This window comes from Capra hircus, chromosome 23, assembly GCF_001704415.2.
Source record: "Capra hircus breed San Clemente chromosome 23, ASM170441v1, whole genome shotgun sequence".
In the NCBI taxonomy this organism is placed as follows: Eukaryota; Metazoa; Chordata; class Mammalia; order Artiodactyla; family Bovidae; genus Capra; species Capra hircus.
In genome coordinates, this window is record NC_030830.1 from 17,063,839 (window position 1) to 17,087,261 (window position 23,423).

At 42.6% G+C, this 23,423-nt stretch overlaps 1 protein-coding gene across 2 annotated transcripts in view; it reads right to left on the reverse strand.

The window, feature by feature from the left end:
* Positions 1–18,507, reverse strand: part of FAM65B (family with sequence similarity 65 member B) — a 109,546-nt gene extending 91,039 nt beyond the window's left edge. Inside the window, exon 1 of one of the 2 annotated variants that reach the window (XM_005696773.3) lies at positions 18,372–18,507. In XM_005696773.3, coding sequence (XP_005696830.1) covers positions 18,372–18,432 — 61 coding nt within the window. In that variant the 5' untranslated portion in view covers positions 18,433–18,507. The remainder of the gene's footprint in view (positions 1–18,371) is intronic. The other variant, XM_018039210.1, reaches the window with a different exon arrangement.

Consider the following 23,423-nt stretch of genomic DNA (forward strand, 5'->3'; position numbering starts at 1 on the left):
CTACATGTAGCAAACGACCCCCTTCTGTCCAGCAACTTGAGATTGGATTTCTCATATATTACTATTATATTATAAGGAGTGGGTCATTTTCTGCAATAATTAATTTATAAAAATCACTTCCCAATTTTTTACCTCAAGCCCCATTACACAATAATGTAATCTAGACCAGCCATTTAATAGTTATATATACATATATATATATGTTTATATGTATAGAACTTGGAGGGCATTATGCTAAGTGAAATACATCAGACAGAGAAAGGCAAATACTGCATATCACTTACATGTGCAATCTAAAATATACAACAAACTAGTGAATATAATGGAAAAGACGCAGACTCACAGATATAGAGAACAAACTAGTGGTCACCAGTGGGGAGGGTAAGAGGAGAGGGAAACATGGTTAAAAGGTATAAACGGTTAGGTATAAAATATGCTACAAGGATACAATCCAGGGAATATAGCAAATATTTTTAATAACTGTACATGAAACATAACATTTAAAAATTATGAATCATTATACTGTACACCTGTAACATATAATATTGTATATCAACTATAGCTCAATACTTAAAAAGCTCATATTTATTTATATAACATAACCTAAATCCTCTCGTATTTTCAAAAATTGTTAAGGGCCTTGGGGGAAACACCCTGAAAGAGTCTTGGGGAACCTGAGGGCTCCTCAGACTATATTTTGAGAACCTGTGCTCTAGACTGACAAACATTTTGGTAGAACGTTAACTTTACAAATTCCTATAGCTCTGCACCCAGTAAGGCAAGTAGTATAAATTTAACAAATACTGTTGCACAAAGACATTAAAAGAAGGATAAAATAATGCAGAATGAATGCAAAAGTGACTGGAGACCATCACCATGCACGTATACACACAATGCTAGGTGCTTGACATGCAGGCTTTTCTTAAGGTTTTAAATTGACTTTCACTTCATAATGAATCTTTTTCCTTTTTCTCCCATTATCAGGGGAAACATAAAGGAAGACATTTGTCTGTACGGTTCTCCAAGGTGATTTATTTATATCGTGTCCCCTGGGCCCCCTGGGCCCCCTGTGGCTTGCAGGTTGTCCCCTGCAGCCCCTTCCTGTTCTTTCTCCACCCTTATCACTCCTGCTGACTGCCCTGGCGCTCCCCACGGGGGGACCACATCAACGTCCAGTGATGTCCAGTAGGGTTTGGCCAGTGGGGAGCCCCAAAAGAGATTAGATGAGGGGAAAGGAGTGAGGTGAGGATGTTAATTCTGAGGCTCCTCCCTCTGAGGTCACATTGGGCTGGCTGTTCCCTTTCACAAAAGATGACTGCTCCCCCTCAACCCCAGGCAGCCTTTCTATATAGTTCTCTCTCCTTGTATGTTCTAGAAACCTCTTCCTCTACCATCCTTTGGAGCCAGGTGGTGTTCACTTCATTCTGCCCTCTGGTTCCCCGACACTCTACTGATTCAGACCTCCATAAGTCATCTCTTTGTAAATAAACCTTCTTGGAATTATTCTCATATGAGCCAGCCATCCGTTTCCTAATACTCCCCTAAGTAATGCACATTAATAACAGCCTATTGACTATTGAAAAACAGTTTTAAATATGCTTTTAGCCAGTCATTCATATTTTTAAAAATATTTTTTCTTTATGTAACTCCTTTAATTTTTTTCATTTCTCTTTCAATTTTAGGCAAGATCTGTTGTTACACATAATCCTGTTCAATTTGTTTTCTCCTTACTGTCCCCCAGCAATGCACAATCTTCCTAAAGGCTGGTCCCTCTGTAATGCATGAGATCGAGACCGTTAACGTCAGAAGGTGATTTTAGGAGGAATTACGGACCTAGAAGCCATTTTACTTAAAACTTTTTCGCTGCTTGTTAATCTTCACCATCTTCATGGACATTATTCTGGAGCCCAATTCACATTGGAAACAGGTCTCTGAGGTTAACTGGCTGTCGCTATCATTTAAGCAAAGCCAGAGAGAGCTGAAGGGAGGATCAAGATGGCTTAGAACACAAGGGAAAGGTTCTGAAGCCACAAATGAGATTCCTCCTAGCTGTTCACTCTTCTCTGCAGCACTCAGCTCATACTCCTGCTCCTGGGGCTGGGAGTCCAGCTGCACATTTAAAAGGCTGGTATCTCCTCTCTGAGGCCTGGAAACCATTAGCTCTCCCTGCTAGCTTCGGCGTCCAGTGCCTCTTTTCCTTCCTAAATCACCCTTTCCCAGCCTCTGCCTCCCCGATCGATCGGGGATACTGGATACAAGCTCCAACCCCCTGGGCCCCGCACAGTTTCGCTTTGCAGATGGGAAAGGGGAAATCTGACTCTTGCGGCAGGGCTTGTTCGACCCACAAAGCCTTCTTTGGTAGCAGGGACCAGGCCTGGCCCCACTTCCCCTCTTTCCTTCTCTGCTCACACACAATCCACGTCCCTGGCAGCTTCGCACAGAAGCTGTGACAATGGGATGGGGCGCCGTCACCCTCCATAATTAGCCAGGAAGGCAGGGCTGCTGTAATATCACAGGGTTGACAGAGCTCTTGCACCTATTAAATTATTCACGCTACCGAAGTGTCATGGGCCGTCACATTCAAAATAGGTCATTCTTGCTCAGGCTGCTGGAGGTGAAAATTTCACAGTGATGGCAACACATCCAAGTGCCTTGGTTTCAGCCAATCTCCAAAGTAAGGGGCTGCTCCAAGCAACCCTCTATGATTTTTCATTGAATCGCAGTTATGCTTTCATGAGCGACAGCAGGAAGCGGCTGAAACAGCTGTCTGCTGGCAGGCACGAGAACTCTGGGGGTGGAAGGCTTCGTTTCAGCCTCTTCCTTCACTGACCTGTCTGTCCTCAATGAGCCTCAAGGGGCTGCTTGAGGAATATAAATCTGAACACCTGTTCTCGTCGGCTCCCTGTACCCAAGACGGCTGTAAAGTCCAAGTGAGGATGTAAGCTCTGGGCACGGGCAGGGTTTAGAAGCACGAATGCACACAGGCCTCTCTGAGAAGTGCCTCTCAGCCCTGGGTGCCGCATTCAAAGAGTAATTCAAGTTCAACAGCTGTGGGGCGTGCGTCCCTGCGTTTCAGATCCTAATTTGCAGACATTCGGGTCTCTTCAGTACTTAGAATACACTTGGCCTCTTGTCGGCATAGATATACTAGTCAACTCAAGTGCCTGGTGGTGGAATACAAACATTTGACTGGCTATTGCAGGGTCTGGGGAATTACTGGCATGTGAATATGTTCTTTTAATGGTTTTCAAGGAGACAAAAGACTATCTTACAGGACGAAGAACAATTTTCCTCTAGGATTAGAATAAAGAGAAGTGATTGAAGACACAGCTCTTTGGGGCTTGAGATAAAATACAAGCGAATGTGCTGATTGCTGGCTCTTGACTGTTAAATGGATATGTGACTGACAGAGACTGATAATCTCCTTGGGGAAGGGGGAGAAAGGCAGGGAGTTTAGCAATGGGATTGACCCTAGCCTATCTCCTACTAGGAGAATACGTACAAAAACCTCTAAAGAGATCTCTTTCAGCTGAGATGCTATGGATGTACAGCCTTGGAGCAAAAGGGTAAGAAATGAACGTATCTGAACATGGTGAACCTAGCACCGAATGCAGGCAGGCCACGTGAAGAAGGGGAGTTCATGGATGCATTTCCATCGCCATTCTGTATCTCACAGCAGTGCTCCCAAAGATATGAAGCCCTCTCCTCCAAATATTCACCTGCAAGAAGCCTGTCCAGATGACCCACCGTCCCCCCCCTCTTTCCTTTAATTTCCCTTAAGTGTTTGTGCACAGTTTGTATTGCATTCTCCTAGCTTTATGGAACAGCCCATACAGGTGATACAGCCCAATCTCCATAAACTGGAGATAAATCTATGAATAATTCTCACTTATGTATATGCCGCTTTATCATCAACATTTCAACAGATATTTCCTAGTGCCCACTATGCTGGGTACTTGGAGAGGAACTTCATGAAGTCATTCCCTGTTTATAGCTCAACTATCCCCAAGTGGATTCCTACTTCCCCATCAGGGCAATACTGCCTCCACCCCAAGCCTACTTCTCCAGCAGCCTTCCTCACCTCAATAAAGAGCAGCCCATCCTTCCAGAAGCCTGGATCAGAGTCTTGGAGTTCTCCTTAGTGCCTTTTCCCCCTCACCTCCAGAATTCAATCACTATCAGGCCTGGTAAGCCCCCACCAATTCTCTTCTGGACTGTTGCCATCTTCCCCTAACTGGCTCCCCTGCTTTCGCCCTTTATGCCATTTTTATTTTCTAGACAGTAGTCAGATAATGCTTTTGAGAGGCAAACCAGATTATGTCACTCTGCTCAACCTTCACTAGTGGTTCCCCATCTCCCATAGAGCTAAAACCCAAATGCTTACAGTGGCCTGTAAGGCTGTACAAGAGCTGGGTCCATCCCTCTAACACAGCCCCCAGGAACCTCTTGGATCAAATCTTCTACTGCTCTCAGTCTTGCTCATGTTGTGCTGCAGCCACACTGGCCTTCTGACTCTTGCTGGAACCTTCCCCTTCTGATATCCAAGCCAGCCTTGCAGTCCCTTGAAGCCTCTGGGCATTTGCCAGCATAGCCTTCTCTGACCACCACGCTCTATTCTTCCCATCCTGCACTTACTTTTACTCCATAACACTTCTCTCCATCTGACACATCGTGTTTTTACTTGTTTGTTTACTGTCTGGCTCCCTCTACCACCAGCAGAACTTCACCAGGGCTGGGGCTTTGTCCTAGTCACTGCTGATGCAAGAGCTGAATAGAGCTGAATCTGGCCCATGGTAGACTATCAGCGGATAGTCTTTAATGAATGAAAAAATAATCCATCTTCTATCCCTATATAGTTCATAAGCTCCTGACGGGGGTTTCTCTGCTAATTATGCTACTCTTTTTTTTAGAAGAGCTTCAGTAAGCGCTAATCTCAAAATATTTATTCAGAGATTCTAAAACTGATTTCCAACTAGGCAGACGTTGGTAGGAAAAATTCCCAGATCTAACTCTTAAACATCCTGTTATGGAGAAAACAGTCCTTTTAAGATTGTGTCAGATATGCCCAGAGTCAGCTCCCTGGAACCATTTCTATCTCACATGAGAATTCAGTTCCCTGCTGTTAAGTTTACACAGCTCAAGAAAAAGCAACCATTTTGCAGACTTTCAGGAACTGCCTGTTCTTTCCTGTTTCTTGGTATAACTATTCCTAATTTTTTTTAAAAATGTGGACATATATATGTAAATCTAACGTGTGTGATGTAAGATTTACCATCTTAATCATTTTTAAGTGCATAGTTTAGTAGTGTTAAGTTCATTCACATTGCTGTGTAACCAATCTCCAGGACTCTTTTCATCTTATAAAGCTGAAGCTATACTCATTAAACCACAACTTCCTACTTCCTCCCTGCCACCTCTATTTTTATTTTATTTATTATTTTCCACCCCCTGCCAATCAACATGCCATTTTTTGTCTATGAATTTGACAACTCTAGACACCTCATATTCATGATTATATACTGATTTGTCTTTTTGTGACCAGCTTATTTCACCAAGCTTAATGTCCCCAAGGTTCATCCAGGTTAGGGCATGCCAGAATTCCCTTCCTTTTTAAGGCTGAACAGTATTCCATTGTATGTACATACCGTATTTTGTTGACCCATTTATCTGCTGATGGACACTTGTGTTGTTCTACCTTTCGACTATTGCGGATAATGGGGCTATGAACGTGGATGTACAACTATCTCCTCAAGACCTTACTCTCAGTTCTTTTGGGTACAAGGCCAGAGGTGGAATTGCTAGATCATATATTAACTCTACTTGTAATTTTTTGAGGAATTACGCTTGCTTTCCATAGTGGCTACACCATTTTACAGTCTCATTGACAGTGCATAAGGGCCCCCAAACTCTTTTTAACAGTAATATATTTTTCCCCTCCAGCAAGTTAGAACTGCTCAGAGATGTCTAATAGTGCTGAACATTCCAGCTCCTCTCAATGCTTAGCAACTAGGAGCCAAGTGGCCTACCAAATGTGCAAGGGTGTGTGGGGTGGTGTTTTTCACTCTCTCTTTTATGCCTGTTTTGAAAAGCCTTCCTTGTCCTCAAATTAACATGCAGGCTGTGTGGACACCGGCAGATCTGCCTTACAGAAGAGGGCAGTGGGCAAGAGCCAGCACTGTTTTGAGGATGATCAAAGTTCTGCTAATCCCATCTAATCTCCTAATGTAAAGGGGGTTATATTTCCAATTTGTGGTTTCTTTGAATGATGCCCCAGGGTCTGGCCCTATCACTCCTTGATGAATTGGGAGACTTGGGCTGACATGTGTGGAAGAGCCAAGAAGATGGCACTGATCATGTTTGTGCATCAACCATCTCTTACAAGCAGGTCCAAGGATTTCAGATCTCAGGGATGAAAAACCCAAAGAGTCAGATGAAGAGGACAGTGCCTTGAGGTGATGCAGCGGTGTAAGTCGGGGGGCCCTGGACGCCTCCTGACTGTTACCTTCTTTCACCTAATGGAGAATAGGCCCTTAGTCCTCCTCTGTCTCTCTCCTTACTTAATGGATGCTACTGTTTCTACCCTCTCCCACCCTGCATTTCCTGTCTTTGGTTTTGTCTTAAACTATCAATTTTTCATCATCCTACCAGCTGATGTTACAGCAGCAATGTAATTTGAGGGACATGTGTTCTCATAAAAAGAATATTTAAGAGGGAACAAATCTCCTCTTAAAAGGGATTTAAAAATGATAGAACTTTCTCAGCAGACATGAAAAGAGGAAGACCTGGTGGGAGAAATGGTTAAGAAACTCTCAATGACCTCAAGAGGCAAAAATGGAACCTGATGACTTAAACCAGTGGTCAGCAGGCTTTTTCTGTAAAGAGTCAGAAAGTAAATATTTTAGGCTTTGGGAGCCAAGATGTAAAAAATGAGGAAATTGTTTACATACATACAACAAAAGAGGAAACCAAATCTCACATTTTATATGGGCAAAATTCAAAATATAATAATTGAGCACTTTGTGTAATAATTGAGCATTTATGGTAATACCATAATACTAAGGGACTTCCCTGGTGGCTCAGATGGTAAAGAATCTGCCTGCAATGCAAGAGACCCAGGTTCAATCCCTGGGTCAGGATGATCCCCTGGAGAAGGGAATGGCAATCCACTCCAATATTCTTGTCTGGAAAATTCCATGGACAGAGGAGCCTGGGGGTTATAGTCCATATGGTTGCAAAGAGTTAGACACGACTGAGTGACTAACACACCCAGAGTCTACTAAGGAGAAGAATGGAATTCTTTTTCTTAGTGATAATATCTTGCTTAACTGGAGTTGAAGGTCAATGTTCCTGATTATCAAACTGATTACAAATGCTCATCTGTAAAAACCATTGCCATCTTGCAGGCTGGGCAGAAACAGGGAGTGGGCTGTGTCTGGCCTGCAGGCCATGGTTTGCCAACTCCTGCTCAGGTCAAGGGGTGGGTAATGAGCTACTGACTTGCTATGTGCAGTTTTCAACGTTGCCCAGTAGCTTATAAACGCATAAGCGTCTGCCTTTTGGGTGTATCATTGATGTTAGGAAGACATGCAGGGCTCTTCTTGTCTTCTGCACTGTAGTTCATAACATAAATGACAAGATATGTTGCCTTTTCTCAAACAGAAGACAATGCTTTTGAGCCACTAGCGGTTGTCTTTGCAGGAGTGGGGAGGATCTGGGCTGACCGCTTTTCAGTCTGCCCTCCTATAGCTGGGGCCATTTCCAGCCTGACCAGTCCTGTCCCCTTGTCCTAACTCTTTCTGAGTGGTACTCAATAAAGATTTGGTGATTAATCCACAGTGGGTAGATCCTATTAATGTACTTTTTATTCCATGAAGTGTAATTATTAATATTAAACAATTGAACTAACGTTTGTCTTCCTGTAAACACATGGGCTTCCCAGGTGGCTCAGTGGTAAAGAATTCACAGGAGACACAGGAGACGTCAGTTCAATTCCTGGGTCAGGAAGTTCCCCTGGAGGAGGAAATGGAAAGCCACTCCAGTACTCTTGCCTGGAAAATCCTATGGATAGAAGGAGCCTGGTGGGCTACAGTCCATGGGGTCGCAAAGAATCGGACATGACTGAGCATGCGCTTAATTTATATGCAAACAGATGACTATGCTTTTCTCCAGGAGGTTTTACCACTGAAAAATATCTTTAAACAGCAATGGAAGTAAAAACAAAGCAAAACACCACTAGAGGAAATGTTGTAGAGGCTTCGTTTAGAATCTTAATTACCATCCTAAAATGCTCTTATCATATACATAACGCAAGTTTCAATAAGTGTCATCTTTAAATTAGAAACAGTTTAACAAATATAGAAAGCCCAGCCTTTATCAAGTTACTTTTTAAAAAGTACTCTGTAAAGTGATGGGGAGGCAGTAACTGGGGTATGTTTACTGCAGGTAAATATTTACCCTGGAGAAAGGGCCTGTGTATTGTAAAGATAATGTTGAAGATATGATTCTTCACCTCCTGCATTCCTGACTGAGGCAAAGGGGACTCTCTCCACAAGAAAACTGCCATAGCTTATTTTAAAACTCTAAGAATTTTTAGAGGGAGACCAGATTGGTTAGTCCCTCCCACCAAAAATAAAAAAAGATAGGAAATCATGTACTTATTCTGTATGATGGGGTTATTCTGAGCCCTGCCTTGGTCACATGGTGGAGGTCAGATAGCAAGCAGTCAGGCTTGTTAATTCATAAGCCAGACGCACCTTTCTATTCCCAGGGAAGCATTTGTCGTGAGCAGTCTCCATAGCTCTGCTCTCATCAGCTAGTGTCTTTGTTGATCACAGGCCAAGAGTAGAAGAGGGAGATTGTATAGACTTGGGAGAGTGGGACAGCTATGAAAATCACAATGAAAAACCAACTGATATTAAATTAGTAATGTAACTAACCAGGAAGCCCTTACTGGTTTCCCATGGTCTCAGACATTATCTCCATTAATATTAAGCGATTTGGGGGGCAGGTGACCACCATCCCCCATCATCATCACTATAATTATCATCATCTCCAAGTGGAAGGAGGGAAGTGAAACCTCTGAGGGGTTAGGTAGCTTGCCTAAAGTCAAACTGCTATTAGGTTGACTTAGGTGTTTTGAGTACAGATATATGGTTCTTTCAGCCCTGCTACCTTCCCTCAGTTTGGAAATCTGAGTGGTTAAAAAAAAAATCATCAAAGATTTATTAAACATGGGTGGCTCTAGAATTTTTGCATGTGAAGCACTCAGTACAGCCCCGTGTCCTCCTATGGAAACTGTGTGCAGAGCAAGCATATGGTTTTTACTCAGACTGTAGAGGGCAGACCATTCAAAACAGCAATGTTTCCTGAAAAAGCTTTTTATCCTGCTTTACATTAAGACTCTAAATTATCATTGATTGTTTAGTCTTTAGAGATGCTAATGGAGATTAATAGGGGGCTGAGAAATGTCTTGTCTTGATAACCTTTGGCATGTAAACCAGAAGTTGAAGGGAGAGAAGTTGTTTTTCATAATATTTCAGTCCATATAATTTATCTAAAAGTGGTGAAAGGTGCCTTCTACAAATTGTATCTGCGTATTTGATTCTTTGACACACTTTTTTTCAAACGCCATTCTATCAGTTCATGGCGCTGTTATAAATAGCAAAGAAAATCCCACCACAGAACATGCTTTCATATTTGCTCCCTCTCAGAGTTTCCCAAATGCTAATTTAGATAGAAAAAAATTATCTTCAACTGCTCAGCCAGCTGACTCAATCTGTGATCTGAAAGTCGAATTATTTTCTTCCTGTTTCTCAGCTCATTATTTCTTACACTGAATGGACACTTTAGAATGACGTCAAGAGGCAGAAGAGACCAGCTGGTGTTCTCCTGTCGCTGTTTGAGTTGTATAGTACAAATATTTAAACTTTTAACCAATGATCCAAAGACTAAGAAGGAAAGATCTGCAGTGAGAAGATGACCCCGCAACTTCGTCGCTTTCCAGAAAGCAGTAACTTGTTCTTTCTTCTCTTTATTTTATTTAGAAATAATTATTTCACAGGGTTAAGCCTCCTAATACAGCAGAAGATCTTTTCTATGTTTACCAGGTTATCTATTAATGACAATCTTTACAAAGCTTGACCCAGTGTTTTCTCTCTCCCTCAGTTGGAACTGGTTCAAAATTGGGAAAGGACTATGTCAAGGCTGTATATTGTCACCCTGTTTATTTAATTTATATGCAGAGTACATCATGTGAAATTCAGGGCTGGATGAATCACAAACTGGAATCAAGATTGCTGGGAGAAATATCAACAACCTCAGACAGTCAGACGACACCACCCTTACGGCAGAAAGTGAAGAGGAAATAAAAAGCCTCTTGATGAGAGTGAAAGAGGAAAGTAGAAAAACTGGCTTAAACTTAACATTCAGAAAACTAAGTTCATGGCATCCAGTCCCATTCACTTCATGGCAAATAGATGGGGAAACAATGGAAACAGTGACAGACTTTATTTTCTTGGGCTCCAAAATCACTGCAGATGGTGACTGCAGCCACAAAATTAAAAGACTTTCGCTCCTGGGAAGAATAGCTATGACAAACCTAGACAGCATATTACTTTGCTGACAAAGGTCCATATAGTCAAAGTTAGATGGCTGGATGGCATCACTGACTCAATGGACATGAGTTTCAGCAAGCTCTGCGAGATGGTAAAGGACAGGGAAGATTGGCTGCAGCCCATGGGGTCACAAAGAGTTGGACACAACTGAATCACTAAACAACAACAAATGGTTTTTCTAGTAATCTTGAACAGATGTGAGGCCATAAAGAAGGCTGAGGGCCAAAGAATTAATGCTTTCGAACTGTGATGCTGGAGAGGACTCTTGAGAGTCCCTAGGACAATAAGGAGATCAAACCAGTCAATCCTAAAGGAAATCAATCCTGAATATTCATTGGAAGGACTGATGCTGAAGCTGAAGCTCCAATATTTTGGCTGCCTGATGAGAAGAGCCAACTCATTAGAAAAGACCTTGATGCTGGGAATGATTAGGGCATAAGGAGAAGAGGGTGACAGAGGATAAGATGGTTGGATGGTATCAGTGACTCAATGGACATGAGTTTGAGCAAGCTCTGGGAGTTAGTGATGGACAGGGGAGCCTGGTGTGCTGCAGTTCATGGGGTTGCAAAAGGTCAGATACAACTTAGCAAATGAACAACAGTTGGGAAAATAGACAAGTCACCTTGCCAAAAGTTCACATTTTCCTTACTTTCACAGTTTAACACCTAAAACTTTTACTTTGTATCCATAACTGATCTTAAATGTCTTCTGCCTGAAGCCTCTGTTTAGCAGGTTAAGGCATGAAAAGTGTAAGCTATGGACAGTCCACACGTGAAAGAATAATGATAGTATAAATTATCATGAATTTGCCTTCTGGAGTGAAACTGGCCATTATACTTGCTTTGTGATCGTTATCCCAGCATATATGTCAAAATATTTCTCTTAAAAATATCTAAAAGTGATCAAGTAAATTGTTCTATTTTTCTTGAAGGGAAATTCTTGCTAAGTGATGAGATAGGCTTTGTCTACACAGCACAAAGTGCAGTGGTTTTTCAGCTTATGACCTGGTTTGTCTATCAACAGGGATCAAACACTTCAGATTCTTGCCAAATCCCTTCACTATGGATCGTACACATGCTATGGAATCATGACCCTTCTGGTCAGTCAGGCACATCCACATTTCAGCTCCCCAGAAACCAGCCTCCAACTCCAATGCAGCCTGGAACATTCTGTCAAGGAAGTACATACATGTTCAATAGCCTACTAGCCCCTGCAGTGGGGTATTTTCATTTTCTTCTTTCTATTTTTGCTTGCTGGGACCAGTCACTATTATTTTTCCTTCTTCCCTGTCCTTCAGGTACTTGAAATAATTTCAACTTGATTCAACTAATACTTTTCCGTCTTTAAAATCTCTTCTAAAACCAACTGAGTTGCAAACCTTTTCATTCAATGTCACCACTGTTTGGTAAAAAATTCATAGACAAAACTTAGCCATCTAAAAATAAATGAGAAGTGGAATGAGCCGATATTTGCTAAGCACAGGAAAACATGTGAGGCATAGGTAACTGGATATATCACATCTCTTTATAAAAAATATATTGACTTCAGGAGTGAAATAATTCTTATCAAGGAGCAAGGGCAGTTCTCTCAATTTATTTCACTGCTTTGGTCATAACAAGTACACATTTCTTTTTTCTTTTTTTAACTCCCCCCCCCCCCCACAAACAGTGGTTATGCATATATTTGTATTTCAACTCAAGTCCTATAGAAGATATACTCAAGGCTATTTCATACCATTCCTGAAAAGACTTTACTGGCTGCTCATAAAATTATTAAATGAGCATTTTAAGTACTTTATTTGTGATACTGGGCCCCTTTTTGGCTTTGGCCTGATCTAAGTAGGTCATCCAGAGGTCACTAGGGGCTGTAAATCAAGGGGTGGACTGGTGGCTAAGACAGCCTGCATCGCTTTAGTGCAATGTGCTATTTTAGTTTGTGCCCCTGAAATGACACCATCTCTTTGGCACCAGCCAAAGCAAGCTTCCTAGACATCTCTGGGAAGGGAATGTTTTGTAGTAATCCAAGGCATAGGTCACACAGGCATGAATAATTGTGGGGAGGTCTGTGTCTGCTCCGGCCTCTGTGGCAAATAAAGTAGGGAAAATGACTTCCAAATGAAGCATTTCTCCAGGAGTCTGAGAATGCAAACTGATCCAAGCGATCTAGCAAACTGCAAAAGTAAAGAATGATCAACTTTTTTCAGCCCAGGAAAGTACGGTAGACTCTTCCTGCTCCTTCTTCAATCCCTTACTTGGGTTTCATTTGAGAACCCCAGATACGAGTATTTTTGAAAAAGGACTAACACAGCCAAATTACAATTATTATATTTATAACTATGAAATGTGGCATAATCAAACAAAAAAGTCTAACTCTGTTTAGCCAAGGCACATACACTTTATGTTCTCTTTCTCAACATTTTCCCCATAAAGGGTTTGACTAAACCAGCCTGAACTTTCAGAATCTATTGGTTTTGTACATAAACTTATTTAATCTCTTCTTCCTTCCTTTCTTCTTTCCTTCTTCCTTTTCTTCTTTCAATTTTGGAAAGGGAAAACGTAATTCAGTAAACAATATCAAAACATGCCAGATTATAACAGGTTGCATAACTGTTAACTTATTTAAAAAAAAAAATGTACTTTGGCTTCATAAGCAGTTTACAAAGAAAGACAAAGTGGGCATCTATTCTACTTAGAATTCTCTTTTTGACAAACTTTTTTGAAGTTACTTTTGAAAGGGGGAAAAAATGTTGGCTTAATTGGCTTGAGGAAAGGAGAGAGCTTTGGTTCAAAACTGTGTAGCATTTTTTTCCCCAAGCGTCTCTTGATCTCTTTAAGACCGACAAGCAGCTATCTGTCCAGTGGACTCCCTTCTGCCAGTTTATCTCCATCTGGGAGCATTCTCCTTTGGAGAGTTTGATACAACCTCCCTAGACACTGTAATCCTATGCTGTGCTTCATTGTACCAGAACATCTGCAGGTCTGGCAAACACATTGCAGGTTCCAGTGGTCTTTCCAGAAGCAAGATCCTAACAGGCATGTAAGTGTTCAGGAAATATATAAGTCTGAGAAATACTTTGCACAGATGACTGTGAACTGGTGGTGGTTTTTTTATTCTCATCACTGCCCTTGACAACAGAGGGGTGAAAACAAAGGCAGGGAAAGCTTGTGGTTCTAAGGAAAGAAGAACTGCAACTTTGACTTGTGCCAAGGAGTGATTTTGGCTGCTGAGCTGCTGGTAGACCACCACCTGAAGAACTGTTTATTCCCACACACGAATCCTGTTCTGTCCTTGAAAGCCAGCCAAGGGCCTCCACTGTGCACAACACTTTTTTTTCTATTATTATTATCACCATCATAATTGTTACAGTTATCACTACTATTATTATCCATCCAGTTCTTTCTACTAACATACACCAGACTGCCTGTCAAGAAGGCACAGTGACAAAACAGATGAAAGCCCTCTTTACTTTGATATGCTTGAAACAATAATGAGAAAGGAGCTCTCTAATTCCAATTATTGGTTTTTCAATAGCGTGGTAATCAAATCAATCATTCTCCCAGCAAAGAACACAGCCTACCTGATTGGAACCATTTTCTAAATAGCATGATGATGGTTGGAAAGCCAACCTCTGTGTGTGTGTGTGTGTGTGTGTGTGTGTGTGTGTGTGTAAGAGAGAGAGAGAAAGAGGGAAGGAGAGAGAGAAACAAATACTGAGGTTTCTGGTGGGTAGGTGGGTGACTGCTTCTTTCTTTCTCACTAACCATATGCAACTCTCTCCTAGAACAAAAGCAAAGTTACACACCAATGGTTCTTAATTACGTGAACTTTAACATTTTCTTTAACCACAGAAAACAAAAGCTGAAGCAAACAGGATCTCAGAAAAGCAGTTAAAAGCATATTGTGAGCACAACTCACGTTTTTTCTTCCCAGATCTTTCTGTGGTCCATAAATCTAAATGAATTATATATACTTTCAACCAAATGGACCAAAATCCTCAATGTGTGTTTCTTTAGGGGGAAAGTGTCCTTTAAAAGTGTATCCATTACAAGGAAATACAGTTGCCTTAGTAACAAGCTCCTAGGCCTCTTCCTTCCTTTATGTTAGAGGAAACTGATTGGACCAAAAGCTTTCTGCTTTCTTAGGCATGTTTAAGTGAGCCAAAAGCATGGAGGAAGCCTCCAAGCAGCTTTAATTCCTCTAGGTAGATGCCACTGTGCAGAAAAGATGACGTAATAGAATGCTGGAGCTTTTCAAATGAGATCCAAGAGAATATGTAATCAACTCTTTTACTATAGATGAAAAATGAGGCTCAACAAGGTTAAGTGACTTGCCTAAGCTCCTACATCTGCAAAACAGCAGGAGCAGGACTATAATCCAGGCTTCTAATCCCTTGTCTATTGGTACTTCCACCCTATCATACCTCTGAAAAGAGGTTTATAAATCAATTTTTCTGTGATAAGTCCTATTTTGAATATACTTGGAAAAGGGAATGGCAACCCACTCCAGTATTCTTGCCTGGGGAATTCCATGCACAGAAGAACGTGAAGGGCTAATCAGACACTACGTTAACCAGACATGGAAAAAAACTCTGTATAGAATTCCTTTTATACATCACTTTCTGACCTATTCTAGGAACCCATTTTTGTGAATTAGAGTTGACTTATTGGAAAAGACCCTGTTGATGGGAGGGATGGGGGCAGGAGGAGAAGGGGATGACAGAGGATGAGATGGCTGGATGGCATCACTGACTCGATGGACGTGAGTCTGAGTGAACTCCGGGAGTTGGTGATGGACAGGGAGGCGTGGCGTGCTGTGATTCATGGGGTCACAAAGAGTCGGACACAACTGAGCGACTGAACTGAACTGAACTGAGTGCTTAGCACCTTCTTAAATATTAATAATATTTAATCCATATACCACCCTAGGAAGTTTGTAGTCCATTTTACAGTGAGTAAACTGAGACACAGAGAGGTGGAGTAACCAGCTTAAAATCACAGAGTAAATTAAGTGGCAGAGCTCAGGCAGTGTAGGTCTGGAGACGAAGCTCTTGACTAATATTCTGCAGGGAGCTTACTTAAAATGAAGGAACTACCCAGACAAGCTAGGCAAACATGATCCATGACTCCAAAAGCTGGATAAAAATATGCTAGATACAGGAATTGTAAGGATTCTCTCTCTAATCTGCAGAGATTAAGTTAAATGAGAAAATCAGTCTGGAAAAGTATAAAGTATATCACCTGTGAAGCACCATGCAAATATTATGAATCTATTATGAAGGTAATTTGTACAACCCAATAGGTATTATTGTTCCATCTCCCCACTGAGGAAACAGAGGTTTAGTTTAGCAATTACCTTGTTTAAACCACATAGGTAATAAGAAGCAAAATGAGAGTTTGAATCGGAATCTTGTCTGACTCCCAACTTGACTCTTTACAGTGCCTGTTGAGGTTGAAATCATCACCTTGATAATCATGACTGCTCAGGAGAAAGATCTTACAGGCTCCTCAATTCCTGCTTCGTTGAGGTCTTAATTTTCAGAGTGCTCACATGTTCAGTTGTGTCTGACTCTTTGTGACTCCATGGACTGTAGCCCGCCAGGCTCCTCTGTTCATGGAATTTTTCAGGCAAGAATACTGGAATTGGTTGCCATTTCCTACTCCAGGGCCTCTTCCCGACTCTGGGATTGAACGCTTGTCTCTTGCCTCTCCTATACTGGTTGGCAGATTCTTTACCACTGTGCCACCTGGGAAGCCCTTCGGAGAGGGGCCACTTAAATCTATCAGTTCAGTTCAACCACTCAGTCGTGTCCGACTCTTTGTGATCCCATGGACTGCAGCATGCCAAGCTTCCCTGTCCATCACCAACTCCCGGAGCTTACTCCAGGAGTAAGCTCATGTCCATTGAGTCGGTGATGACATCCAACCATCTCATCCTCTGTCATCCGCTTCTCCTCCCGCTTTCAATCTTTCCCAGCATCAGGATCTTTTCAAATGAGTCAGTTCGTCGCATCAGGTGGCCTTAGTAATTTATAGTGCAGTGGTTGCATCTGTCTATAGGTGGCGCTCTTTAGCACTGTAGTAGTAGTAGCTTCCCTGGTGGTGCAGAGGTTAAAGCGTCTGCCTGCAATGTGGGAGACCTGGGTTTGATCCCTGGGTCGGGAAGATCCCCTGGAGAAGGAAATGGCAACCCACTCTAGTATTCTTGCCTGGATAATCCCATGGACGGAGGAGCTTGGTGGGCTACAGTCCACGGGTCGCAAAGAGTCGGACACGACTGAGCGACTTCACTACTGCAAAGAGTCAGACACGAGTCGTGAAGTCGCTCAGTCGTGTCCGACTCTTTGAGACCCCATGAACTGTAGCCTACCAGGCTCCTCCCTCCATGGGATTTTCCAGGCAAGAATACTGGAGTGGGTTGCCATTGTCTTCTCCAGGGGACCTTCCCGACCCAGGGATCAAACCCAGGTCTCTCGCATTGTAGGAAGAGGCTTTACCATCTCCCTTTGAGGCAAAGGAGAAACTGTGGCTTGGTGTTTTGAAGGTTGGGTAGATAACTACCAAATCGTCCCATTTAGGCTTATCTTCCTAGTTGTAAACATGTTCTAATTCCTGAAGGGGGTAAATATCTAAGTATGTATACACAGAGAAAACATCTGTAAGTAGAAGTGAAAGCTGAGGAATGGAGCCTGAGAGCAAGCTTCAAGTCAGAGTGGCTCTACCTGTCATCCAAGTAAAACAACAGTCTGAGAATGTGGCAAACAGCAACGAAGTTCGGGGAGATATTCTTTAAGCTGTCTTAAATTGTGATTAAAAAAAATATATATATATATGGTTTTAAATATTTCTGAGGCTACAACAAAGTAATGTAAAGACAGACATCAATAATGGTTGCATCCTAGATGATTAGATCACTGTGCTATACTCTTTCATTTGTCTTCAATAAACTTGAACTACTTGGGTAACTGCAAAAAATTTTACAAGAGCTCCTTTAAAAAAATGACTTGATAGGGTAATACCAGATATGGTTCTTGTGAATAAAAATGAATTTATGAGGTCCCTGAATCCAGATAACCATTAATTTGACAGTTCCAAATTCTTGAAAAGCTCTTGCCTGCAGCCCAATCTTATAAGCAGCAGTTGAACAAGGAATCTGTAGATTACAAGGTTAGCCATTTCAATTTGCAACCTTTAATGTCAAATTCCACCACATAGGTCTACCTAGGGAAACCCAGGCAGTGTAGTGGGTGTCAGAAACTAGTAAGGCTGCCACCTCCCAGCCTAGAAGGAGAGGGAAAGGGAGAGGCAACTGACAGATCTGGGGTGCCAGGGTGCCAGGAAGAGTGAGAGAGGGAAAGATCCAAAGGCAGAGAGAGAACAGAGGCAGCCGGGTGTAGTGCAGGGCTAAGCAGCGTGGCACCGTGGAGAACATTCCCATCAGTCCAACCACTCCTGCTGAGCAGGGAGACAGACTTCCCTTAGGTGTTAGACAAGAGAGCATAGAAGAGGGACAAAGGGATATCAGCTCTATTTTTTACCCTAAACTGAACCTTTCATCAGTTTCCCAAAAAAAAAAAAAAAAAAAAAGGCATTTGAAAGACCCATTAAATTCCATTGTCCCAGTTTTGCGCTGCACTCCTGGGGTATCATCCCATCCGGGATGCTGTCAAAGTCCTCCAGTTCCTTAGTTGTTTCAAAGTTTCCAACAGTGTCAGAGCTAAGCAGTCGATCAGAAAGGCTCCTGCCAGAAAGACATGTTTACCTTCACCAAAAACATCATCCTCTTCATCCATCAGCAGCTCCTCGGGGTCCAGGTACTGCATCTTGGAGATGGCGGTCAGCGTTGCAGCCTGCACGTAGCCCCGGCAGCCTCACTGGCCCCAGAGGCGGTTTCCCTTCCCCAGGTTGCCTAAGCGCCCCAAGAGGGCAGCTTCCGCCTCTGCCCTTGAGAAAGCAGCTTCATTCATATGAATAGGCTTCGAGAACCTTTTGAAAAGTGCATTCCAGGTGGGGTGATTTTCACCACTGACAAGAAAGAATTCTCTCTCTCTCTCTCTCTCTTTTTTTTTTTTGGAAGTGGGCTGCAGATCCGGTTGAAGCTGAACACAGATAACACTTTAAGTCTGAGGGCAATGAATTTTATTTTCTAGCAACAACTTTCATATTTTCTTAAAGAGGAAGGTAGGCGTTTAACTTTCCAACTTGTGAATTTAAACACAATGGGTAGTGTTGAAAGAGAGGGGGCTCACATTTCTCCTCTCTCAGTTTTGCTTCAGTGACAATTTATCTGGAAGGACAGCAAGCCTCTCTGTTAGACCTACGCAGGCGTTTGGAGGGACAGAGCTTTTCTTTTAGTCAGTAATAGTTGCATTTTTCTTTTTTTGTAACAAAATTTGAGGATTAGAAACTTTCCAAAACTTAAACCAAATTTAATGCACATGTAGACTCTTAATGACTCAGTTCATCTTTGGTAAATTGTTTGGATCAAAAAACTTCCATTTAATAATACTGACTCAGTCTGATACTTCAGACTTACCGCTAAAGCAGAAAGTAGAAAATGTAACTCAGAAGGCAGTTCCTCCCAGAATGAGGAGTAACCGCTGAGCTGTCACGTGAGTACCAGTGGTTGGCATCACCGTATGGAAACACCCGAAGTGTGCTAAATTCTATACTGCTGTTCAAACACAAATCTGAGTGAACTGCAACTTCACTAGGGGTTTCTCAGCCCTCTCCCCTCAGGTGTCAGAAGCTCGGAAAATGCAACTAGAGATGATGGTGGGCAGTTATTGGCCCAAGGTGTTTACTTCTAGCAATTCTGTTTACTGAGTAGGGTTTTAAAAATATGTACATATATATTAACAGACTTTGTTTTCTAGAGCAGTTTTAGATTCATAGCAAAACTGAGAGGAAGTAATAGCAATTTCCCATAATCCCCTGCTTCCTCCCATACATAGCCCCCCCTCATTATCAAACCCCACTCCACCGCCACCGCTCCCCATCTCCCCCTCCCTCCCAGAGTGGTATGTGTGTTACAACTAATGAACCTACACTGATAAATCATCATCATCCAGAGTCCAAGCTTTACAATCTTTTCATTCTTTGGAGAAGGCACTGGCACCCCACTCCAGTACTCTTGCCTGGAAAATCCCATGGACGGAGGAGCCTGGTAGGCTGCAATCCATGGGGTCGCAAAGAATCGGACATGACTGAGCAACTTCACTTTCACTTTTCACTTTCATGCATTGGAGAAGGAAATGGCAACTGAGTCCAGTGTTCTTGCCTGGAGAATCCCAGGGACGGAGGAGCCTGCTAGGCTGCCGTCTATGGGGTCGCACAGAGTCGGACATGATTGAAGCGACTTGGCAGCAGCAGCAAGGTTCATTCTTGGTGTTGTACATACACTATGCGGAGAAGGCAATGGCAACCCACTCCAGTACTCTTGCCTGGAAAATCCCATGGACGGAGGAGCCTGGTAGGCTGCAGTCCATGGGATCACACAGAGTTGGACACGACTGAAGCGACTTGGCAGCAGCAGCAAGGTTCATTCTTGGTGTTGTATATACACTATGCGGAGAAGGCAATGGCAACCCACTCCAGTACTCTTGCCTGGAAAATCCCATGGATGGAGGAGCCTGGTAGGCTGCAGTCCATGGGATCACACAGAGTTGGACACGACTGAAGCAACTTAGCAGCAGTAGCAGCAGCATATACACTCTGGGCTTGGACAGTTATATAGTGACATGTATCCACCATTATAGTCTCATACAAAGTAGTTTTTCTGCCTTAAAAATCCCCTTGCTTTGCTTATTTATCCCTCCCTACCACAACCCCTGGCAACCATTGATCTTTTTACTGTTTCCATAGTTCTGCCTGTTCTAGAATGTCATAGCTGGAATCATACAAAATGTACACTTTTCAAATTGGCTTCTTTCACCTAGTTGTTGTTGTTCAGTCACTAAGTCGTGTCTGACTCTTTGTGACCCCATGAACTGCAGCACAACAGGCTTCCCTGTCCTACACTATATCCCTGAGTTTGCTCAAACTCATGTCCATTGAGTCGCTGATGCCATCCAATCATCTCATTCTCTGACCCCCTCCTTCTCATCTTGCCCTCAATCTTTCCTAGCATCAGGGTCTTTTCCAATGAGTCTGCTCTTCACATCAGGTGGGCAAAGTATTGGAGCTTCAGCATCAGTCCTTCCAATGAATATTCAGGGTTGATTTCCTTTAGGATGGACTGGTTTGATCTCCTTGCTGTCTAAGGGACTCTCAAGAGTCTTCTCCAGCACCACAATATGAAAGCATCAATTCTTTGGCGCTCAGCCTTCTTTATGGTCCAACTCTCACATCTGTACAGGATTACTGGAAAAACCATAGCTTTGACTATATGGACCTTTGTTGGCAAAGTGATGTCTCTGCTTTTTAATACACTGTCTATGTTTGTCATAGTAGTATGCATTTAAGTTTCCTCCTTTTCATGGCTTGATAGCTCATTTCTTCTTGAAAGTGAAACTGAAAGTCGCTCAGTCTTGTCCAACTCTTTGCTACCTTATGGACTATACAGTCCATGGAATTCTCCAGGCCAGAATACTGGAGTAGGTAGCTGTTCCCTTCTCCAACGGATTTTTCTAACCCAGAGATCGAACCCAGGTCTTCAGCATTACAGGTGGATTCTTTATCAGTTGAGCCACCAGGGAAGCCCAAGAATACTAGAGTGGGTAGCCTATCCCTTCTCCAGTGGATCTTCTCGACCCAGGAGTTGAACTGGAGTCTTCTGCATTGCAGGCAGATTCTTTACCAGCTGAGCTACCAGGGAATCCCTCCTTTCTTAAGACTGAATAATATTCCATTGTTGATATAACACAGCTTATTTATCTATTCACCTACAGAAGGATACCTTGGTTGCTTCCAATTTTAGGCAATCATGAACAAAGCTGATATAAATATCTATGTGCAGGTTTTTGTGTGGACATAAATTTTCAACTCCTCTGAGTGCATAAAAAGGAGTAGGATTACTTATTGTATGGTAAAAATGGCTTCCCAGGTGGCGCTAGTGGTAAAGAACCCACCTGCCTATGCAGGAGACATGAGACGAGAGTTTGATACCTGGGTCAGGAAGATCCACTGGAGAAGGAACTGGCAACCCACTCCAGTACTCTTGCCTGGAGAATCCCATGGACTGAGGAGGCTGGCAGGCTCCGTAGGCGTGCAGAGTCAGACACAACTTAGCATAGCATAGCACTATGGTAAAAGCATGTTGAGTTTTGTATGAAACTGCCAAATTGTCTTCCAAAGTAGCTGTACCATTTTGGATCCCCATCACTAAAGAGTTGCTAAAGACAGTTCCCACTGCTCCATATCCTTTGAGCACCAGCAGTGGGCTTCCCCCTGTGCTGGCTGCCATAGGGTTTTCAAAGAGAATATGTAGCCTGGGGCCTGTAGGAACCTCTAACTGAGCTCAGCCGGGGCTGGGACCATCCTTGGGGTGAGTTTGGAAATAGTGAGTGTTTGCGGATGCACAATGACTAGGGGTATGGCTGATATTTAATGTCTTGGTAACCTTTCTGCAATGCATGGGATAGTGGCTTGAGAGGAAGGCCTGTCCAGCTCTAAATGCCAACAGTGCCCCTCCCACCTTGAGAAATACCCTGACAGGCAGATAGCTGGAGCTGAAGTCTTTCTCTAGATCACCTCTTCTCCCTTTCTTTCTAACCTTTCCACTACATCCTCCACCCCAATTCCCATTCAAATGACTTTTCTGGTCAAGGATTGTGATTAATTACCTAAATTATATTAATGGGCTTGAATTGGAAGATGAAGTCACTATGGAATACGGTATGGGGGTTCCTCAAAAAATTAAAAAATAGAATTACCATATGATTCAGCAAGCCCAATCCTGGGCATACACTGTGCCCCACCCCCCACTACCTCCCCGCCCCCACTGCTGCCCCCTCCCCGCCAAATTTGAAAGCAAGATCTTGAATTGATGCTTGTATTGCCATGTTCATTGCAGCACTATTCACAATAGCCAAGATATGAAAGTAATCTAAATGTCCATTAATGGATGAATGGATTATGAAAATGTGGCATATACATACAATGGAATATTATTCAGCCTTAAAAAAGAAGGAAATCCTGTTATAGGCTATAAAATGGATGAAGCTTGAGGACATTTTGCTAAATGAAATAAGCCAGTCACAAAAACACCAGTACTGTATGGTTCCCCTTATTCAATGTACCTAAAGGAGTCAAATTCATAGAACAGCAAGCAAAATGATAGTTGCCAGGGGCTGGGGTGAGAGGAAAATGGCAAGTTGTTCAATGGATATAGTTTCAGTCACGCAAGATGAAAAAGTTCTAGAGATCTGTTGCACAACGGTGTGCATATTATGGACTTAAAATGTGGACTTAAAAACTGTTAAGAGGGTAAATTTATGTTATGTGTGTGTGTTTTTTTTTAAACTATATCCAAAAAAATGGTCCCAAAATGTAGGAAATCTGCATGTTAACAAGAGCTCCATTTATTGTGGCTGGGATGAGAGGACAGGTTTCAGTTTTGATGATCACTACATTTCTCACCCATTGTCCTATGTCCTTTAATCTGCACAACCTCACAAGGTGGATGCTATTTTCTCGCAAATTGCTTTATCTGTAAGCTTCAGTTCAGTTCAGTCACTCAGTCGACCCCATGAATCACAGCACGCCAGGCCTCCCAGTCCATCACCAACTCCCGGAGTTCACTTAGACTCACGTCCATTGAGTCAGTGAAGCCATCCAGCCATCTCATCCTCGGTCGTCCCCTTCTCCTCCTGCC